Raw genomic sequence first — 22,890 nt, 5'->3', positions numbered from 1 at the left:
AATGAGGAAAATATTCCCATGGTCATAGTTGCCTGCTGTGCGCGCCATAATATTTGAGAGGCTAAGGGTGATAAGTTTCCCCAGGAGTGGAGCATGGAGGCTGATTTTGAGCAGCCAGATACCAGGGCTATTAGAGAGGCACAATGGGGAGCTATTTGAATCAGGGAGGCTTTGAGGCACCATTTTGACAAATGAGCACTAGCAGTGTGTCGTTCTGTACAGCACTCTGCCATGCTTTGTTAACTTGCTGCCTTGCATGAAAATTTTGATGATTCCTGACCGTGATTTGTAGTCAGCAAATGATCATATTTCCACTGTGTATTAATTCCACCAGCAACCACTGTGTGTAGGAGACAAAGATTGAGGTTTTCTTTCAGAGTGTTTTTATTAAATACCAATTAACACCACTCACAAAAGGCTTGATGGGAAGGGTGATAATAATGAAGGGCAGTGTAGGCTCTAATAGCTGTGTGCATCATTTTGGAAACTGTCCAAAGGGGTGGAGTGAACAGGGTACCGAGATGGGCTGAGAAGTTTCAAGAAACGTGTGGGAGGAGTTTGGGGAGGGCATGGAAAGCAGTTCTGTATCGGCTGCACAGGGGGCCAAACACAAATGTATTATGCCTGCTGCGTGATTAGGAACTTCAACATCTCCGTTTGCTCCTTTATCACTTTTATCATCCGCTCCTTGCCCATTAAAATTCAATCCTGGCTTTCCATTCTGTTTTGTCTATTTTATAATTTTCTTTTAAAGGCTCTCTCTCCGCTCTGCGTTCTTGTTTTTTGGTCTCTGGGGATTGGAACACCTCCTCCTTTCTCCTCCTTGTTTGCTTCCTTATATGATGGAGGTGCTCCGCCAGTGTGTAGGGCGTTCCCCTCAAGGCCACTTCTGCGGAAGCACAATAAACAGAAGCATGATTGTTATGCATGCACAGCATTGAATCATTATAGTAAGATGCACCTCTTTTTAAATATGAATAGGTTTCTCACTGTCCCTTGGCAAGCACACAGCTCAGTGAAAATCTTAAACATGGTGAGTTTGGCCCGAGGGTGGGGGGAGGGGAAGGGCGCTCAAGATGAGGCAAAGGGTCTAAGTGGTTTTTTTTTGTTTGTTTGTTTTTTTTTGAAGGGGATCAGTGCAGGCGACTAGGGAGAATACTGTAAATTCTGCCACCATTTTCCACAGGCAGGGGTCATTGAAGCCGATATCTCACTTCTGAGAGATGCAAGGGTGCATCTTCTGCATACGTGTGGCTTCAGACCGGTTACCTATGCTTCTCACCTGTGTGCTGCTTTGGTCCCTGCACAAGTGTTTGCAGATTGGCGCAGGAAACTTTCCTACAATGAGGGAAGGAACAAAGCATCTCTCGCCAACAAATCTTCAGCATAGGATTGGCGAGTACCTCCAGAAAAGTTTCCTAGAGATCTCTCTGGAGGATTCCTGTGAAATCTCGGTGTGCATTAACACACTGTTCCACAGGGCCCCCACTGTGTAGCTGCACAGGAGAATGTGAATCATACCCAAACACAGCTAGTTTTGTACATGTCTATTCCTTCTGCTAGAATATACAAAAAGGACAGCTCTACCTCCATATAATCAAGCAGCATGAACTGAAAAAGAACATTTACCGGAGCTCTCCTCTCCTGCATCATGTGTGCCAGAGATGGACTGCCGGAATTGGCTAGAACCCTCCAGAATGGAAAAGATGTCTTGACTCGCCATGCCACCAGACGACCCTGCCGTGTGCTCCATGTCGTCCTCCAACTCAATCTCCTCGTCCACCACTTTGTCCTCTGTGTTGAGACCACTGTCTCCAGCTCCACCAAAGTATCTACGGGGCTCTTGGCAGTGAAAGTGGGGTCGCCACGGAGGATGACATTCAGCTACTTATAGAAGTGGCAGGTCTTTGACGTAGCACCAGAGCGACGGTCTGACTCGCTTGCCTTCTGGTACACCTGCCTCAGCTCCTTTATCTTTGCATGGCACTGGTGTGTGTCCTGTTCGTAGCCCTTACTCAACATGCCATGAGAAATCTGACCATAGATACTGAAGTTCCTATGGCTGGAGCAGAGCTGAAACTGCACAACCTCCTCTCCCCACAGTGCCAGCAGATCCAACAACTCAGGTGTGTTCCAAGCAGGAGAGTGTTTGCTGTGTGGAGCTACTGTGATCAGCTGGGAAGATGATATGAGCTGTCCACACCAAGCAAACAGGAAGTGGAATTTCAAAAATTCCCAGGCGTTTTAAGGGGGCGGGGTGGATGCCTATGTACCTGGATGCAAGGTAGTGGAGTTCAAACCACTAACCAGAGCGGTCAGGATGAGCATTGTGGGACACCTCCTAGAGGCCATTTACAGTGACCTAACTAAGCGCAGTGTCTACACTGACACTTTGTCAATACAACTTTGCCACAAAAAGCTCCACGCCTCTTGTCAAGGTGGTTTTATTTAGTGGGCAAAGCAGGAGAGTGTTTTGTCTGTGGAAGGAGCTTTGTAGTTTGTACACCTCCCCTGTTTTGTCAATGAAAGCTGACTTTTGTTGATAAAACTCTGCAGTGTAGACAAGGCCTTATTTATAAAAAGTGGAACACCATTAAGAGGAGTGATTGAGGGCTTGTCTTCACTATGGCACTATATTGATGTAAATTACGCTGCTTCAGTTAAGTAAACTACGTAACTGAAGTCGACGTAACCTACATCGACTTACAGCAGTGTCAACACTGCTCTCCCATTGACATTGCTTCTGCCTCGCGTTGAGGTGGATTACAGAAGTTGATGGGAGAGCGCTCTCCTATCGACTTAGCATGTCTTAACCAGACTCGCTAAATTGATTCTGCTGCATTGATCGAAGCAGCACCGATTTAGCCCGTAATGAAGACAAGCTCCAGAATATCCCATAGACCAGTGGCTAGGATATTGCTTGAAAATGTCCGAGACCCAAGTTCAAATCCATTCTCCACATCAGGCAGAGGAGGGAATTGAATGCACAGTTCCCACATCCCAGGTGAGTCCCCTAATCACTGGGCTAAAGATTATAAAGAGACTACCGTCTACAGCTGTTTTGTGACTCTAGCGACCTATTAAAAATGCTGGAGATAACATTTTGGGTAGAACATTCAAGCAGAAATGGATTTCTTCAATTCGCTAAATTTTTTTGTAGCTTTCAGAATTGGTTCAACTCAAACCGAATATTTGCCGAGCACTGTGAGGGGAAATAGGCTTTGGCTTTCTGGATTAATTCTACTCAAATAACTTTATGCTTGGGAAACCAATGGTCTGTTGCTTATCCTGATTTGAAACTTTAGGAAGAGAAATACAAGCTCTTGTCACTTGGGTATTTTCTAAACAAGCTCATTAGCTTAAAGCTAATAGATGAAATGAGCTTGATTTCTGGTGTCTATGAAATATGATTCTCGCTTCTTAGTTTGGTGTCTGTCTATTTTGACACTTCTGTATATTACTCCTGGGGCAATTTTGCGCTAACTTCTGGCTACAGCTCCCTGATTCTCTAGCCCAGTCCATGTTAGAGAAGCCTGAGGGCTTCTCTAACTTCAGAATGTGTAAGGCCAGAACGCTCCACTAGATCATCTAATCTGGTCTCCAGTATATCACAGGCCCTTAAATTTCACCTGGTTACCCCTGTATTGAGCCCTATAACTTATATTTGACTAAAGCACAACTTCTATCAGCTGGCAACAGACCCTAGTGGATCATACGCCAATTAAGGATAGTAGACATGCTCCCTGTGCCAGTAGCTGTGAGGAGGGAGGCATAGGAACCTGTTATATTGGCCCTACACCTGCTGGGACTTCCTGTCCTTGGAAGTTCCCAGTAGGCAACTTGCAGGTGGCTTCCCCTCCCTTTTGGCCCCCTAAGCAATTCAAAGGGAGCATAATAGGCCCAAAGTATTAATTGTTGTCTCTTGATCTTTTGAAATGTTCGGCTCTCAGACAAAATTTTAGACATCCGCATTGCTTTACGTGAATTCACCCCCTTTGTGCTTCGGCCAGTGGCATTCCCAAGTGCAGTGCAAACCATTTTAATTCATGACTGCAGCTGCTGGACTCAGCCATGTCAAATTAATACAAACTACTGGTGAAGAAACCTGAATCAGAGCCATTATCAAGGAATAGGAAGATGGAACGATCAATGCCTTTATTATTAATGCTTGAGAGGTGATATTCTGAAAAATGAATAGAAAAATGTCATTGTGGAGCTCCATCTTTATCTCAATGATTTCCAGCTCAAACTAGCCAAAATCATAGTGAAAAGATGGGTGGTTTTTTGGCAGTCTGCAAACTCATCCTGAGATGTTAAGTCAAGCTGTGTTCTCTCTGGCTTGTGACACTGGTAATGAAGTATAAGTTTTGTAATCAGAATGTTAACAATTCTGTGGAAACATGAGGTGGCAGAGAATCCTGTTGACTCTGTTAGTTGTGTTGGTTCTGTAGTGTGAACAAAAATAAAAGGTATCCGAGGGGTAGCCGTGTTAGTCTGGATCTGTAAAAAGCAACAAAGAGTCCTGTGGCACCTTCTAGACTAACGACGTATTGGAGCATAAGCTTTCGTGGGTGAATACTCACTTCGTCAGATGCATGTAGTGGAAATTTCCCTATGTAAAAGATAAATGGACACAAGTCAGATATTAGGAATGGCAATATACAAAAACCTGTAGGAGAACACTTCAATCTCCCTGGACACACAATTTTAAGCAGATTTAAAGGTAGCCATCCTGGAGCAAAGGAACTTCAGGACCAGACTTCAAAGAGAAACTGCTGAGCTTCAGTTCATTTGCAAATTTGACACCATCAGCTCAGGATTAAACAAAGACTGTGAATGACTAGCCAACTACAAAAGCAGTTTCTCCTCCCTTGGTGTTCATGCCTCATCCTCCCTGATTGAACTAACCTCATTATCTCTAGACTGATTCTTGCCTGCATATTTATACCTACCTCTGGAAATTTCCACTACCTGCATCTGACAAAGTGAGTATTCACCCACGAAAGCTTATGCTCCAATACGTCTGTTAGTCTATAAGGTGCCACAGGACTCTTTGTCAAAAATAAAAAGGTTGTTTTAAAAAAAAAAAAAAAGGGCAAAATAAAACTTATTTTTGTCTGAAAAGAAGGAGAAATATACACAGGGAGTAGGTTTCTTTAGTAAATAGGTGCCATTTTTGTGTAGGTGCTCTTCAGACCATAACCACACTTTAAAATTGTCTTGTTACTAAGATGTATATAATGGGCTGGATCACAGAAACCCCCTTGGGAACTGCCATCTGATGTGCCAAGACTACTACTGCCCCTGCTTTCCCTGCCAGCCTGGGAGTCCAGCACCCTGTCTTGTTGAGCCAGACACGCCAGTCTGCTCCAACACAGACCCAGGGTCTGAACCACGTGCCCCAAAGCTGCAGACTTAACTGAAAGCAACTTACAGAAGTGTTCCTGTCTTTAACACTCAGATGCCCAAGTCCCAATGGGGTCTAAACCCCAAATAAATCTCAAATTGTTCGCCCTCTATAACACTGATAGAGAGATATGCACAGCTGTTTGTCCCCCCCCCCCCAGGTATTAATACATACTCTGGGTTAATAAGTAAAAAGTGATTTTATTAAATACAGAAAGTAGGATTAAATGGTTCCAAGTAGTAACAGACAGAACAAAGTGAATTACCAAGTAAAATTAAAATAAAACACGCAAATCTAAGCCTAATACAGTAATAAAACTGAATACAGATAAAATCTCACCCTCCAAGATGTTTCAATAAATTTCTTTCACAGACTGGACGCCTTCCTAGTCTGGGCACAATCCTTTCCCCTGGTACAGCCCTTGTTCCAGCTCAGGTGGTAGCTAGGGGATTTCTCATGATGGCTGCCCCTTTTTCTCTGTTCCACCCACTTTTATATATTTTGCATAAGGCGGGAATCCTTTGTCCCTTTGGGTCGTCCCCCCCCAATGGAAAAGCACCAGGTTAAAGATGGATTCCAGTTCAGATGACATGATCACATGTCACTGTAAGACTTCATTACCCACTTGCCAGCAGACAAGTATACAGGAAGACTCACAAGTAAAACAGAGCCATCCACAGACAATTGTCCTGGTTAATGGGAGCCATCAAGATTCCAAACCACCGTTAATGGCCCACATTTTGCATAAATTACAATAGGCCCTCAGAGTTATATTTTATATTTCTAGTTTCAGATACAAAAGTCATAATTTATACAAATAGGATGACCACACTCAGTAGATTATAAGCTTTGTAATGATACCTTACAAGAGACCTTTTGCATGAAGCATATTCCACTTACGTTATATTCATACTCATCAGCATACTTTCATAAAATCATATAGAGTGCAACGTCACAGTATATTTCTTGTTTAAGAATAATTTGTTTGAGAGTGAAGTTCATAGAAGGTAAAATGACTTGTTTTCCAAAATGTAAAACAATGGAATTGGGTTATGCTGGTCTTATACTTTTTTCAATATTATTACAACAGTATACCTGTAACAGAACTAATACGGCCTGATTTAAAATGCACATATTTTCTATTTTCCTAAACAAAGATATGTACTCTTGCAGGTTGTTAACGAACACTTTGTATGTTTGTTGATTCCTGGTTGGATTAATAATTTGCACCTCGTTTTCAGCTTCGAGCTCAGAATCAGGTGCTGAAAAAAGGTGTCGTGGATGAGCAAGCAAATTCTGCTTCTCTGAAGGTACAAGTTAAAAAGTCTTCTATTTAATTGCACTCAGTCTTGTCAAACTGTGTGATCAGATGGTGAAGTTTTGCAGATCTGCTTTGTGGTTAAGTGGATGTAGCTAATTGTAACCAAGGATTGATTCAGTAAGAATTTCCCATCTGCAACTATTCTGTTCCTGATGCGGTGTGGTGGGCATTTACAAAACAGTCACCAGGAAGTGTCCATCTGACTGTGTAAAAGGAAGAAGTATGCACTCACAGCATGCTTTGTGTAGACTTAAGGAAGCTAAACTCTTTTGCTAAAAACAATCCATATGTGCCTTTAGGTTGTCTACAAATGAACAAAGCAATTTGTGTTGAATTTTTTTAGATTTTGTATAATTACTATTATTCCTTTGATTTTTTTTTTTTTTTTTTTTTTTTTTTTTTTTTAATATTAGTCACTTTTTTATAACGCTTGTGCTGAAATCATAGTGGATTGATGAAACTTTTATGCTAATTCAGGAACAACTGAAGATGAAGGACCAATCATTGAGAAAACTGCAACAAGAAATGGACAGTTTGACATTTCGAAATCAACAGCTTGCAAAGAGGGTGGAACTGCTTCAGGATGAACTTGCCTTAAGTGAAGCCAAGGGCAAGAAGAACAAGGTAGGCTTCAAATTAAAACAATTTACTTAAAGAAAAATGTCCTGGCTTTCCATCACTGGTCTTGTTTTTATCAGCATCTTAGTAAGAGACATAAAACAAAGTCCTTCACTTCTTTTCTATCTTTCTATCCCCATGTATATTTTTGTGCCAAACTTGATAGCAGTAACAAATTGGTAGAGCATTGCTTCACCACTTGATAGTATCTAATAATAAAGAAATTTAATTTAAAATAAATGAACATACGTTCTAAAACAAGCAATAGAGAATGCCCTGCATTTAGTGCGTATACAATACAAACCTAATGTTTAACTATATAAACTTAGACTTTTGTCTATCAACTTGTACCACACACTTTGTGGTCCCTTCTAACCCTGTGATTCTACACAAATCTGTAAACTGTGTGGACCATGGTTTCCCATGATTTGATGAGTAGGAATATAGGAATTTATACTGGATCAAACTCGAGTCCATCTAGACCAGTATCCTGTCTTTGACAGTGGCCAATACCAGATGCTTCAGAAGAAAGTGTAAAAGAACCCTGAAATAGATACATGGCGTGGGAATCTGCCCCCTCTGCAGGTTAAATCTCTGACTGATTTTTTTAGTAGATTTACTTAATCCCTGAAGCATGAGGTAAATATCCTTTCCAAAATTTTTATCATTAATTGATAATTCTGTATGGATATCAAGATGATACAGTTTACTTAGAATTCTGTAAGGTGTATGAATATTTAATTTGTTCCCCTCCAGCGTGCATTAGTGTACATTTATCAACATTAAATTTCACTTACTTATTTCCTTTCCACATCTTTAATAAGTATATTAAACAACATGGAACCTAGTACAGAATCTTGAGTCACCCCACTCTGAACCTTTTGCATAATTGACCTTTTATTCCTATTTGTATCTTTCTATCTCCTAGCCAGTTTTTGATTGAAAACAGTACTTTGACTCTCACCCCATGACTATTTAGGTTCTTTGGTAGCCTCTTCTGCCAGGATGGATTGACTTAAATCATCTGTTTTGTATTTGTCCTTTTTTTAGTTTATTTTCTAAACAAAAGTTAATTCTCATTAGTTGGTAACCATTAAAACATGTTGATTTGCACCTGAATATAGCCTTTTCACTAAATTTGGTGCTTCTTTTTACTAACCAGGATACACTATATTATGCAAATTTATTTAAGCCATTATATAGCTTAATTTACATTTATTCAGCGTGTTAACAGTTACATTTTTTAAAATGGTGAATGATGCATTTCTTATTTACTAGATGATTCTTGTTTGACTCGGGACTTGTGTCAAAGCCTGTTTGGATGAAAATTCAGATTCAATTACAAATGCACAAAACCAGCATTTTAATTTTTGTATTGAATAAAACTTCTTAAGTGCTGAAAACATTTTTTTAAAACATGCTTTGCATTTAAAATTAACCTTTTTAAACAAAGGAAATATCTGTAGTTAATGAATTGAAGTGATTGTTTCTGGTCAACATGTCCTTCAAGATTTTACAGATCGTAGAGCTCGCCCTCTCACAAGTAGTTTTATTCATAGATTGAAAGAGGAAAACAAGCTTTTCTGCTTTTTCAACTGATTTCTTAATGCTGACTGAACTAGTCATTTGAGCTGAACTAGTTAAACAAACTCAAATGAAGATATTTTCTCTGCACTTGCAGAAGAGGCTATTGCTTTCAAAAGTTGGTTTAGCACATCAACAAACTCTGTTTCCAGGTGCTTAGCCCACCAGTTTAGTGTTTGACTTCCTGTAAAACTTCACAGCAAACATTGCTTAGTATTTTTTTTTTTATTTAATTTACATAATCTTAATAGATTGTAATACATTTAGGCTTTACCTTATGCTGTCAGTTTTAAAAACCATTGATTTTTATCCACCCTGTCTTGTACGGAACCTCATCAAAGGCCTTTTAAAGTCTAAATGAACTACATCAGGTAGTTTTCCTTCATCTATTACTTTATAGACACCTTCAGTGAAGTCTAAAAGTTTAGTGAGACATGATTTTCCTTTGCTAAAACCATATTGCTTAGACCTATCATACCATAATCTTCCAGATGTTCTGTTCTGCTTATAATTATCATTTCAACCAGTTGGCCAGGTACAGATGTAAGGCTTTACTGGCCTCTAGTTCCTCAGATCTCTCCAAGAGCCTTTTAAAAATATAGGTACAACCTTTCCTATCCTCCAGTCCTCTTGAACAATGGCTGTTTTTTAATAGGAGCTTAGCCATTTCATCCTTAAGCACCTTCTTATCTTTTGGATGTATACAATCTATGCCTGTTGGCTTATCACCTTTCAAATTATTATTTTGCTGCAGTACCACCTCTTCTGAAACCTGAATTTCTGAGAGTAGCTGATCTTCATTATCAGAAAAGAGCAGGTCTGGGGTAGGTGTTTTCTCAGTGGTGAAATCTGATACAGAGAAATCACTTAGCTTCTCATTAGTGTCCATAATTGCTCCGGTGATTCAACAGACACACCAATTCTTTCACAAGCTTCATGCTTCTGATTTACTTAAATAATCTGTTTTTACATCTTTTGTTATTTGCTCCTCAAAATACATTTTGGCCCTTCTAATTTCCCTTTTACTTATTGCCAGGTGTGATTTATGGCTTCCGTCAGTTCAGACTTCCAAATTTTGAAGGATTGCAGTGTGGTTCTAATAGCCTCTCAGACCTTACTGTTTACGTTGCGTTCCAGGTTCCCTTTTTTGTTCAACAACAGGAATGTATTATGACACTCCATTATTGTTTAGTTAAATATCATCCATACCACTTCTTAAGGTTTTTACTTCCCTTACTTTTAAAGCCATTTTGACTAACTACATTTTATTGAAATCTTCCTTTCTAAAGTTCAGTGTCACTGTCACTTTTTGGTAACCTGCCTGCCCCAGGATATAGCATGTAATTGTGTTGTAGTCACTCTTACTCAATAGCTGAGCTACTGTCACTATTTGGATTAACTTCTGTGTCAAGAGTAGCCTCGCCTCGTCTACTCTAGTTGTTCCAAGAAGCAATCATTTAGTGTTAAGAAACTATTACTTGAAACTTTGTATGCCATTTCACCAGATTAGGCCTATACAGGTTTACAAATGTTGTGACTGAATAACTTGTTTTGTGTCTTCTAACCTGTACAAATAATATATTTAATGCAATTTGTGCATGCAGTTGTCATTGTCCAAGTTTAGAGATCTGGTGCTGTCTTTGAACTTGTGTTTTAATACAAGTGATATATGTAGGTTGTAAGAAATATTTGGAATAACTGTATTTTAGAGATGTTAATCATAGTCTGTGCTTCTATTACTGTGGAAATGTGACTAGACCCAATTTTAAGCTGTGTAAAGTATGCTTACATATTGGGAATGGGTGCCCTGTAAAACTGCATGCAATACATGGAAATACTTTTTAATTTTTATCAGAAAAGTGGAGAATCTTCATCTCAGTTGAGTCAAGAGCAGAAGAGTGTCTTTGATGAAGATCTTCAAAAGAAGATAGAGGAGAATGAACGATTACATATACAAGTGAGTAATTCTCTGAAGTTAGAAAGTTGGTTATATGTGAACTGCAATGAAGAAAATGAGTAGTAAAGCATCCAAAAACCACTCTGTGGTAGCTCAGATCTCAGAAGTGGCTTGTGAGAATAGTGGATTAAATTGATGTTTTTTAATGATCCTTTGAAGCATCAAACCATACTAACTGGCACTGCTGTGCATGTGTTTAAATTCACTTTGAATTGCAAAATGTCAGAATAACCTAATTTCTGTGTCAGATTATTTTACTCCTGGGGTAATTCTGTGCCACTGTGCAATGCAGAATTTTACAGAAATTAATGTGTTTTGCACAGATTCCGCCCCCCACACACCCCTCCGAAATGGGCTGCAGTGCTGTTGGCCGCCACTAGGGGCCGCTGGACCTGGCAGGGCCCAGCTTGCACATAGAAGACACTGCCGGGGGGGAGGGGAGGGAAGGGGGAGAGGGAAGAGTAGAGGGTTCCTAGCAGCTTCAGTTCGTCACATGCTCTGAGTAGGGTTACCATACATCCGGATTTCCCTGGACATGTCCGGCTTTTTGGTACTCAAATCCCCATCCGGGGGGAATTGCCAAGAAGTCGAACATGTCCGGGGAAATAGGGAGGCAGCATAAGCCAGGGTCCGTCCGGCCTCAGCATGACCCGCAGGGTCCGCAGCGCCGCCCAGCTACATTGTAGCGAGCTCGGACGGGGGAAAGGGGGGGCGCAGCCGCAGAAGGCGGCAAAGGGGCTGCTGCTGCCCCCGGAGGCCGGGTGGACCGCGCGCCCCAGCTGAGCCCGCAGGACCACGGGGAGGCCGGGCCCAGCCAGCGGCTCGGGCTTCCCTCGCGGGCAGGGACTCCCCGGCCACTGGGGGACCCTTCCTGCGGCCCCGTCACCCCGCGCGGCAGGAAGGAGGCTGCGGGGCGGGGAGTGCGGCGTGTGCCGGGGCTGCAGGGACCCGCGCTGCCCCAGTCGCTGCTGAGCGTCTGAAGCCCCCGCCAGGCAGAGGCTGCCAGGTGAGCGGGGGAGCAGGGCAGGCGGGGGGGTGCAGAGGCTGCAGGGCGAGGAGGAGCAGGGCAGGCAGGGGCATAGAGGCCGCAGGGGCAGGGTAGACGGGGGGCGCAGAGGCTGCAGGGGCGGGGGGCTGCAGGGCGAGTGGGGAGCAGGGGGCACAGAGGCTGCAGGGCAAGTGGGGAGCAGGGAAGCACTTAGCAACCCCCAACCAAGATCAGAGCGGGAGGGAGGAGGGGGAATGCGGGGTGCTCAGAGGAGGGGGCAGAGTTGGGGCAGGGACTTTGGGGAAGGGGTTGGAATGGGGGCAGGGAAGGGGTGGGGTTGGGGCGGGGGCGGGGAAGGGGCAGCGTTGGGGTGGGACCGGGGCCCCGTGGAGTGTCCTCTTTTTTTTTTTTTTTTTTTTTTTTAAATGTTTGAATATGGTAACCCTAGCTCTGAGGGAAGGAGACCAAGGTGCGCACTGCAGGAAACTGAGCATCAGACTATTTCTCCCTCTGGATCCCTGGGCTCAGGGTAGTGGGGAGGAGGAGGAGGTGGGAGGGGAGTGCGTGTCTGGGCTCTGGGGGGTAGGGAGGCTGGTGTGTGGGCTGTGGAGGGCCACAGTTGGGATCTGGGTGGGGGAGGGGTTGTGGTTGTCTGTTCCCTCTGGCTGGGCTCGGGGGGGGGGGGAGGGGGAGGAGGCAACATACAAACAGGAACTGGGTTGTCAATAGGGGTTTCTTTAACTTTCTACTCCTGGGGGAATTTTTGTTTCTCTGTATTGTCACAGACATACAGTAACTCCTCGCTTAACATTGTAGTTATGTTCCTGAAAAATGTGACTTTAAGTTAATCCAATTTCCCGGTAAGAATTAATATAAATGGGGGGGAGGAGGGAGTAGGTTCCAGGGAAATTTTTTTCACCAGACAAGACAATATATTTTTTATATATACTGTGACAAAGCTCTGTCCTTGTCTCAGTGGGTCCCGCGCTTCCTGGTGGATTTCGCTAGCCTCAGAGGCTCATTGTGACCCCCCATGTAGCCCTTCACTCTCTAGAGGCAAGGGTCACAGCCTACTGAGCCATTTTCATCATAAGCCAGTAAGGGAGGTGAGGAGAAGCAACCTTCGCTCACACAGTCTCTGTTGTCTCCCAGTCTTAGTGATTAATCTGGGAGGGGAGAGGCGGAGCCCGGGCCCGCCCTCTACTCCGGGCTCCAGCCCAGGGACCTTAATAGTAGCAGCTATGGTAGCTGACTTTTTTTTGAAGTAGGACATATACAATTCCCTGGGCCACTTCCCCACAGCAGCCTCCACTTCCTTAATATCTACTTCGCTGTTCCCTCAGGACCTCCTTCCTTGCGCCTGATAAGGTTTGTACTGCTTAGTTCCTCCAACAGCATGGCTTCCTCCTAAAGCTCCTGACACGCGCGCTCAACTGACTAACTGGGAGTCTTTTAACTAGTTTCAGCCAGCCCCTAATTGGCTTCAGGTGTTCCAATCAACCTAGCTATCTTCCCTGCCTTCTGGAAAGATCTTAATTAGCCCCAGGTGTCTTAATTGACCTGGAGAAGCTGCCATTTACTTATTCTGTTAACAGGGATTTGTTTAGCCTGGGGCTAATAAAAAAATAAATAAATAAATAATATTATATATATATACACACACACACACACACACACAGTATAAGTTTTAAACAAACAATTTAATACTGTACACAGAAAAGATGATTGTGAAGCTTGGTTGAGGTGGTGGAGTCAGAGGGTGAAATATTTCCCAGGGAATGCTTTAGTGCTGAATGATGAACTAGCATTTGGCTGAGCCCTCAAGGGTTAACACGTTGTTAATGTAGCCTCACACTCTACAAGGCAGCACAAATGGAGGGAGGGGAGACAGCATGGCAGACAGAGACACACACCCTGTGTGTGTGAGAGAGATGCGCATTGCCCCTTTAAGTACGCTGACCCCACTCTACATTGCTTTTTTAAGTAGATCAGCAAGTTGAGACAGCAGCTGCTGCTAGCAAGCTCCCTCCGTCCTGAGCCCTGTCGTGTGTCCCCCCTTGCTCTATGGAGATGGGGTAAGCGGGGGGCAGGAGCAGGGGGGAGGGGGAAGCCCTGACATTAACACCCCACCTCCCCCCAGCAAGCAGGAGGCTCCTGAGAGCAGCTCCAAGGCAGAGGGCAGAAGCAGTACATGGCAGTGAGGGGAGGGACAGCTGAACTGCCGGCAATTGATAGCCTGCTAGGCGGCTGCTGCACAGGGAAATTAGGGGAGTGGGGAGCTGATAGGGGGGCTGTCGGTCCACGCTGGTTCTAAGCTACCACCAGCCAGCTGCAACGGGCTGCTCTTTCTGTAAGAGGTGGACAAAGCAGGCGGCTGCCAAACAATGTTATAAGGGAGCATTGCGCAACTTTAAACAAGCATGTTCTCTAATTGATCAGCAATGTAACAACAAAACAACGTTAACCGAGACGACTTTAAGTGAGGAGTTACTGTATTTGCTGACATTTATTTTGAAATAAAGTACCAAAATAATTGAAACTGGTGTGATTATGTAGTGTTGTTTTGACAAATAAAATTTGCAGAATTTTAAAATATTGTGTGCAGAATTCCCCCAGGGTTATTTTTTGAAGCTGCTACATTCTGAATAGTGTATTACAATACTGTGGACAATGCTCCTTTAGTGTTCCAAGATTTATAGTCCTCATGAGGCAGTCTGATGATACGTTGTTGAGGGCCACATAAGTAACTACACAGAGTAAAGCAGCATAAGAACCTATAGCTTGTAAAAATCTGCCTTCACTAGTAAGAGTCTATGGTGTCCATATGAATTGACATAACTTACAGTATTGGTGTCAAGGCTGCTTCCCCACTCTGAACTTTAGGGTACAAATGTGGGGGCCTGCATGAAAACTTCTAAGCTTAACTACCAGCTTAGATCTGGTCCGCTGCCACCACTCCCAAAGTGCTAATTCCCTTCCCTGGGTAGCCTTGAGAGACTCTTCACCAATTCCCTGGTGAATACAGATCCAAACCCCTTGGATCTTAAAACAAGGAGAAATTAACCATCCCCCTCCTTTCTCCCACCAACTCCTGGTGGATCAAGATCCAACCCCCTTGGATCTAAAAACAAGGAAAAATCAATCAGGTTCTTAAAAAGAAGGCTTTTAATTAAAGAAAAAGGTAAAAATCATCTCTGTAAAATCAGGATGGAAAATAACTGAGCCCAGAGGACCCCCCTCTAGCCTTAGGTTCAAAGTTACAGCAAACAGAGATAAACACTCTAGCAAAAAGGTACATTTACAAGTTGAGAAAACAAAGATAAAAACTAACACGCCTTGCCTGGCTGTTTACTTACAAGTTTGAAATATGAGAGACTTGTTCAGAAAGATTTGGAGAGCCTGGATTGATGTCTGGTCCCTCTCAGTCCCAAGAGCGAACAACCCCCAAAACAAAGAGCACAAACAAAAGCCTTCCCCCCTCCCCCGCACCAAGATTTGAAAGTAGTCCCCTTATTGGTCCTTTGGGTCAGGTGTCAGCCAGGTTACCTGAGCTTCTTAACCCTTTACAGGTAAAAGGATTTTTGGAGTCTCTGGCCAGGAGGGATTTTATAGTATTGTACCCAGGAGGGCTGTTACCCTTCCCTTTATAGTTATGACACGCCCCCCCAAATCACAGATAGTGTTGGACAGCCGGTTCCACACTGGCTGTGATTTCTTCCTGGAGCTCTAGGAGAAAACAGAGTTAATAAGACACATGCACCTTTAGACATACTACTGATTATATAAAATCTAACAATATGTCCCACATTCCAAGAACAATTTTTAACCAGTTGATTCTGGGAAACTTTCCTGGGAGAGTGCATCAGCCACTTTGTTAGAAGCTCCTGAAATGTGTTGTATTTCAAAATCGAAATCTTGGAGAGCTAAACTCCACCGAAGAAGTTTTTTGTTATTCCCCTTGGCGGTATGAAGCCACTGTAGCGCAGCATGGTCGGTTTGTAGTTGGAAACGCCGTCCCCAAACGTATGGGCGTAGCTTTTCCAGCGCGTACACAATGGCGTAGCATTCCTTTTCGCTGATGGACTAGTGGCTTTCCCTCTCAGACAGTTTCTTGCTGAGAAACACAACAGGATGGAATTCTTGATCCGGTCCTTCCTGCATTAAAACTGCTCCCACGCCCCGCTCGGATGCATCGGTGGTTACTAGGAACGGTTTGTCAAAGTCTGGGGCCCTTAGCACAGGGTCAGACATGAGTGTCGCCTTAAGCTGGTTAAAGGCCTTTTGACACTCATCAGTCCACCGAACTGCATTTGGCTGTTTCTTTCTGGTTAGGTCTGTCAGCGGGGCGGCGATTTGGCTGTAGTGTGGTACAAATCGCCTATAATATCCAGCCAAGCCTAAGAAGGATTGGACCTGTTTCTTTGACTTTGGAACCGGCCACTTTTGGATAGCATCCACTTTGGCCTGTAGGGGATTTATAGTTCCTTGACCCACCTGGTGCCCCAGGTAGGTCACTCTGTTTTGGCCTATTTGACACTTTTTAGCCTTAACAGTTAGTCCTGCCTGCCTTATGCACTCGAAGACTTTTTCCAGGTGTTCTGCCCATGACTCAGAAAAAATGGCTACATCATTGAGGTAGGCAACTGCAGATTCTCCCAATCCCGCTAGGAGACAATCTACAAGTCTTTGGAAGGTGGCGGGTGCATTTCGCAGCCCGAAAGGGAGTACATGAAATTCATACACCCCTGCGTGGGTGACGAAGGCTGACCTTTCCTTGGTGGGTTCATCTAGTGGTACTTGCCAGTACCCCTTGGTTAAGTCTAAGGTAGAGATGAATTGGGCATGTCCCAATTTCTCCAATAGCTCATCTGTGCGTGGCATTGGATAGTTGTCAGGACGAGTTACAGCATTTAGCTTACGGTAGTCCACGCAAAAGCGTATTTCCCCATCTGGTTTGGGAACTAGAACCACTGGAGATGCCCATGCACTGTTAGAGGGGCGGATTATACCCATCTGTAGCATGTCCTGGATCTCCCTTTTGATAGCAGTTTGGGCATGAGGTGACTCCCGGTAGGGTGGGGTTCTAATTGGGTGAGCATTACCTGTGTCAATGGAGTGGTATGTCCGTTCGGTCCGTCCTGGGGTGGCTGAGAACATTGGCGCAAAGCTAGTGCACAGCTCCTTGATCTGCTGCCGCTGCAGATGTCCAAGGGTCGCGGAGAGGTTCACCTCTTCCATGCCACCATTACTTTTTCCTTCATAGTAGACACCTTCAGGCCACTCCGCGTTATCTGTTTCCTGGGCTGTAAACTGGGAAACCTTTAATTCTCTGGAATAAAAGGGCTTAAGAGAATTAACATGGTATACCTTAGGCTTTATGTTGGAGGTGGGGGATGCTATGAGATAGTTAACAGCTCCTGGACCGTGAATGGTCCTTCCCACGACGCTTCCATTTTATGGGCCTGGAGCGCCTTTAAGACCATGACTTGGTCTCCTACTTTGAAGGACCGTTCTCTGGAATGTTTATCATACCAGGCCTTTTGCTCTTCCTGAGCATCCTTTAGGTTTTCTTTAGCAAGGGCTAAAGAGTGTCAGAGGGTGCTTTGTAGGTTGCTTACAAAGTCTAGAATGTTAGTTGCTGGAGAAGGCGTAAACCCCTCCCATTGCTGCTTCACCAACTGTAATGGCCCCTTAACCTCGCGGCCATACACAAGTTCAAATGGTGAAAACCCTAAACTGGGATGTGGTACAGCCCTGTAGGCAAAAAGCAACTGCTGCAACACTAGGTCCCAATCATTGGAGTGTTCATTTACGAATTTATGTATCATGGCCCCCAAAGTTCCATTAAACCTCTCCACCAGGCCATTGGTTTGATGGTGGTAAGGGGTGGCAACCAAGTGATTCACCCCATGAGCTTCCCACAGGTTTTTCATGTTCCCTGCCAGGAAATTAGTTCCCGAATCTGTAAGGATGTCGGTGGGCCACCCTACCCTGGCAAAAATGTCTGCTAATGCCTGGCACACACTTTTAGCCCTGGTGTTGCTTAAGGGTACTGCTTCTGGCCATCGGGTAGCAAAATCCATGAAAGTCAGTATGTACTGCTTTCCTCTGGGGGTCTTCTTTGGGAAAGGACCCAGAATATCCACAGCTACTCGCTGAAATGGGACCTCAATTATGGGTAGTGGCTGGAGAGGGGCTTTGACCTGGTCTTGGGGCTTTCCCACTCGTTGGCACACCTCACAAGACTGGACATAATTAGCAACGTCCTTGCCCATTCCCTCCCAGTGGAAGGACTTCCCCAACTGGTCTTTGGTTCTGTTCACCCCAGAATGGCCACTGGGATGATCATGGGCTAAGCTCAAGAGCTTTACCCGATACTTAGTGGGAACTACCAACTGTCTTTGAGGATGCCAGTCTTCCTGGTGCCCACCAGAAAGAGTCTCCTTGTATAAAAGTCCTTGTTCTACCACAAACCAGGATCGGTTAGAAGAGCTGAGAGGCGGTGGGGTGCTCCGTGCCGCCGCCCAAGCTTTCTGAAGGCTGTCATCTGCTTCCTGCTCGGCCTGGAACTGTTCCCTTGATGCTGGAGACATCAGTTCCTCCTTGGACTGTGGACTTGGGCTTGGTCCCTCTGGAAGCGATGCAGGTGCTGGGGCTGTTTCTGTTGACTGTGAACCGCTGTCCGCTGGTGCACTATGTTGTATTTCAGGCTCCGGCTGAGCCTCTTGGGTAGGGTTATCTGCTGCTTCTGCCAGTTCAGGCTCGCTGGTGCCCTCTGGCGTTGGAGTTGTAGACGGGTTTCCAAACGCTGTACTCAGTGCTGACAATGGTTCTGGCGCTGGTTGTGTTGCCAGTTCCGGTTCTGGGACTGGCTTTGGCTGGGTCTCTGGGATTGGATCCACTACGGCTGTTGCAGTCATTGGCAGGGGATCCGGTTCCACCACCTTTGTCTGGGTCTCTGGTAACACCGACGGGGCCCTGGTGGACGGCTCAGGAACAGGGATGGGGGTGAAAGCTTGCTTAGCCTGGCTGCGGGTGACTATTCCCACCCTCTTGGCTAGCTTCACATGGTTGGCCAAGTCTTCCCCCAGCAGCATGGGGATGGGATAATTGTCATAGATTGCAAAAGTCCACATTCCTGACTAGCCCTTGTACTGGACATGCAACTTGGCTGTAGGCAAGGTTACAGACTGTGACATGAAGGGTTGAATTGTCACTGGAGCCTCCGGGTTGATGAGTTTGGGGTCCACTAGGGATTGGTGGATAGTCAACACTTGTGCCCCAGTGTCCCTCCAAGCGATAACCTTCTTTCTGCCCACTCTCAAGGTTTCCCTCCTCTCCGAGGGTATGAGAGAGGCATCTGGGTCTGGGGATCTTTGGTGTGATTGTGGGGTAATGAACTGTAATCGGTTGGGGTTCTTGGGGCAGTGAGCCTTTATATGTCCCAGTTCATTACATTTAATACATCGCCCTGCTAAGGTATCACCGGGGCAATGTTGGTTGGTGGAGACTGGTGTGGTGGGGTGAGAAGGCGTCTGGGGTTTCCCTTGGGATGTAGGTGGGATCTTGGGTTGTCCCCGGTGGTAAGGTTTTGTTTCGGGTTGCCCCTTCTGATATTCGCTCCAACTGCTACTAGTTTTTTTTCTTTTCTGCCACCTCCACCCATTTGGCTCCAATCTCCCCCGCCTCGGTTACAGTTTTGGGCTTCCCATCTGGGATGTACCTTTCTATTTCCTCAGGAACACCCTCTAAAAACTGCTCCATTTGCATTAGGAAGGGCAACTCTTCCGTAGATTTAACATTTGCTCCTGATATCCAGGCATCCCAATTTTTCCCAATGTGGTAGGCATGTCGGGTAAATGACACGTCTGGTTTCCACCTTAGGGCTCTGAACCGCCGATGGGCATGCTCAGGTGTTAGCCCCATTCTGATTCTGGCCTTGTTGTTAAAAAGTTCATAACTGTTCATGTGTTCCTTAGGCATTTCAGCCGCCACCTCTGCTAAGGGTCCACTGAGCTGCGGCCTCAGCTCTATGATGTACTGGTCTGTAGTGATGCTGTACCCAAGGCAGGCCCTTTCAAAATTTTCTAAGAAGGCCTCAGTATCATCGCCTGCCTTGTAGGTGGGGAATTTTCTGGGATGGGAAGTGGTACCTGGAGAGGGGTTGCTAGGATTGGCTGGTATATCCGGCCTAGCCCGTGCTAATTCCAGTTCATGCTTCATCTCTTTTTCTCTCAGCTCCATAGCTCTCTTGTGGGCCTCCTCTTTGGCTTTCTCTTCTCTTTCTCTCTCCTCCATAGCAGCTTCTTTCTCGAGTTTTTGTAATTGGAGCAGTCTCTGATGTTTCTTTTCATTTTCTTCTGCTTCTAGTCTGATGAGTTCTAGTTTGTTAACTACGTCACTGGTACTCATTTTCCTGTTTTCTTGTGCTGGGTCACACCCCCTCTGCAGTTCACTGAAACTGGGATGCACTCAGCTCAGGCTGCTCAGGTAACAGAGACTTTCTAACTAGCTATGCCCGAGAGGTAGAAAGAAAAAAAAAAAAAAAAAACAATTGAGCTTGTAAATTCCTTTTGCCAGCTGTTTGCTCACTGCTTGACCCCTTCTCTTAACAAAGACCCTTGTTAAAAAAAACTTAACACCTCTGCCTTCAGGCAAGGAGAGATAAGATATGCATCTACCTTCAGCTCTGCTTTCCAAGCAGCTAGAAAGGAGAGAAAAGAATCTTACTGGCTTTTGGTTTAAAATGATCCCACCGCTCTGCCACCATGTCAAGGCTGCTTCCCCACTCTGAACTTTAGGATACAAATGTGGGGGCCTGCATGAAAACTTCTAAGCTTAACTACCAGCTTAGATCTGGTCCGCTGCCACCACTCCCAAAGTGCTAATTCCCTTCCCTGGGTAGCCTTGAGAGAGACTTCACCAATTCCCTGGTGAATACAGATCCAAACCCCTTGGATCTTAAAACAAGGAGAAATTAACCATCCCCCTCCTTTCTCCCACCAACTCCTGGTGGATCAAGATCCAACCCCCTTGGATCTAAAAACAAGGAAAAATCAATCAGGTTCTTAAAAAGAAGGCTTTTAATTAAAGAAAAAGGTAAAAATCATCTCTGTAAAATCAGGATGGAAAATAACTTTACAGGGTAATCAAACTTAACGAGCCCAGAGGACCCCCTCTAGCCTTAGGTTCAAAGTTACAGCAAACAGAGATAAACACTCTAGCAAAAAGGTACATTTACAAGTTGAGAAAACAAAGATAAAAACTAACACGCCTTGCCTGGCTGTTTACTTACAAGTTTGAAATATGAGAGACTTGTTCAGAAAGATTTGGAGAGCCTGGATTGATGTCTGGTCCCTCTCAGTCCCAAGAGCGAACAACCCCCAAAACAAAGAGCACAAACAAAAGCCTTCCCCCCGCCACCAAGATTTGAAAGTATCATGTCCCCTTATTGGTCCTTTGGGTCAGGTGTCAGCCAGGTTACCTGAGCTTCTTAACCCTTTACAGGTAAAAGGATTTTTGGAGTCTCTGGCCAGGAGGGATTTTATAGTATTGTACCCAGGAGGGCTGTTACCCTTCCCTTTATAGTTATGACAATTGGATTAAAAGGAATATTTCAGATAAGAAAATTCCTTTTCTCATTTGTAGTTCTTTGAAGCAGATGAGCAGCACAAACGTTTAGAAGCTGAGCTGAAAAATAGACTTGAGGTTTTGGAAACAGGTGCTGCCCAGCATCAAGCAGTGGTGGATAGTTTAACCCGGAAATACACTGATACCATAGAAAAACTGCAGAATGATAAAACCAAATTAGAAGTAAGTTTTTACAATTGTACTTTACTAAAATGCCTAAAAAGTTTTGTAAAGAAAACATTTTTGCATGTATTAGTACTTACATTGTGGGGTTCTGTTTTTTGCATAAAGATCAAGTCTCAGACACTAGAAAGAGAAGCTAAGGAATGTAGATTTCGAGCGGAAGAATGGTAAGTTCTTATGTTAAAAATAAATTTTCTTTCATTTTTCTTAAAGTAAACCAACCAGAGAAGTAATTCCTCTGCATTCCTACAGCAATTGGATACCGCCATATACACTCATTCTGGTAAAACAGAGTTACTTAGTGCTCTGTTAGTTTCACGTCACAAGTAACAGTAGTACATGGGTATCAAGGCCACTTTGATTTTATCTAGGAAAAGGAAATGAAATAAATTGATCTAATCTCTACATGTTGATCAGCTACTGTGTTCTCCTAGAGATCTCTCTATCCATCCTCCTTGATATCTGACAAGATAGCAGCTCTTGCACATGTTGTTAAAATCCTGTTACGCAGAGCTCTTTAGTTCAGTGTTCTTTCTTCAGCAAGAATGCTAGGTAGTTGTGAAACTATAAAGCTTGTGAAAAATTGTGGAATTGTTGTTTTAGAGGGATGTTGTCGTCGTAGAAGAGACACTTGTCTGAAATGTTATAAATTGTGTAGTTACAAGTAACACCTGTAAATAAGTTTACAGAAGTAAGTTATTGATGGGGTGTGTGTACAATGTCTGAGTAGAATCTTTTATTCTGCAGTATGAGCAATGATCAATGTTTGTCTCATAGACTTGTGTCTTTATAAAATTCATAACTATTAGATTTCAGTTGAACAAAATACAGGTGAGTAGAAATATGAATAATTATTTTTATAGAGCTCTTTGCTTTGCAGCATAGGCTACTAGGTTATCGGCACTAAATATAGGACTCTGAAATGCTTGTGGCACTTCTGTAACAAATAAATATACTTGTAGCTACCTGAATTATTCCCCACTCACTCACTGTGGGGTGAAACAATGCAGGTTGTTTTCTGACTTGGAGAAGTAAAAGGATCCTAAATGTGACATATTTTGGAACTGAATTAAGTTTTCATATACTGTGTGTAATACAGTTTAGAAATAATGTAAAGGTTACTTTGACAGTAAATTGACTCTTGGAATGCAACATGGTTATTCAGCTCTCTGGCTTTCTGTGCACTTGTCATTGTATTGGGA

At 44.0% G+C, this 22,890-nt stretch overlaps 1 protein-coding gene across 1 annotated transcript in view; it reads left to right on the top strand.

Moving 5' to 3' along the window:
• Nucleotides 1–22,890, top strand: part of PPP1R21 (protein phosphatase 1 regulatory subunit 21) — a 90,635-nt gene that overhangs the window by 14,289 nt on the left and 53,456 nt on the right. The window contains exons 2-6 of the mRNA XM_065400986.1: nt 6,649–6,717; nt 7,206–7,352; nt 10,786–10,887; nt 21,524–21,688; nt 21,797–21,855. Of these exons, the coding sequence (XP_065257058.1) occupies nt 6,649–6,717; nt 7,206–7,352; nt 10,786–10,887; nt 21,524–21,688; nt 21,797–21,855 (542 nt within the window). The remainder of the gene's footprint in view (nt 1–6,648; nt 6,718–7,205; nt 7,353–10,785; nt 10,888–21,523; nt 21,689–21,796; nt 21,856–22,890) is intronic.

Source organism: Emys orbicularis, chromosome 3 (genome assembly GCF_028017835.1).
Source record: "Emys orbicularis isolate rEmyOrb1 chromosome 3, rEmyOrb1.hap1, whole genome shotgun sequence".
In the NCBI taxonomy this organism is placed as follows: domain Eukaryota; kingdom Metazoa; phylum Chordata; order Testudines; family Emydidae; genus Emys; species Emys orbicularis.
Note: the sequence above shows the minus strand (reverse complement) of the source record. Positions and strands in the feature narration are given on the sequence as shown.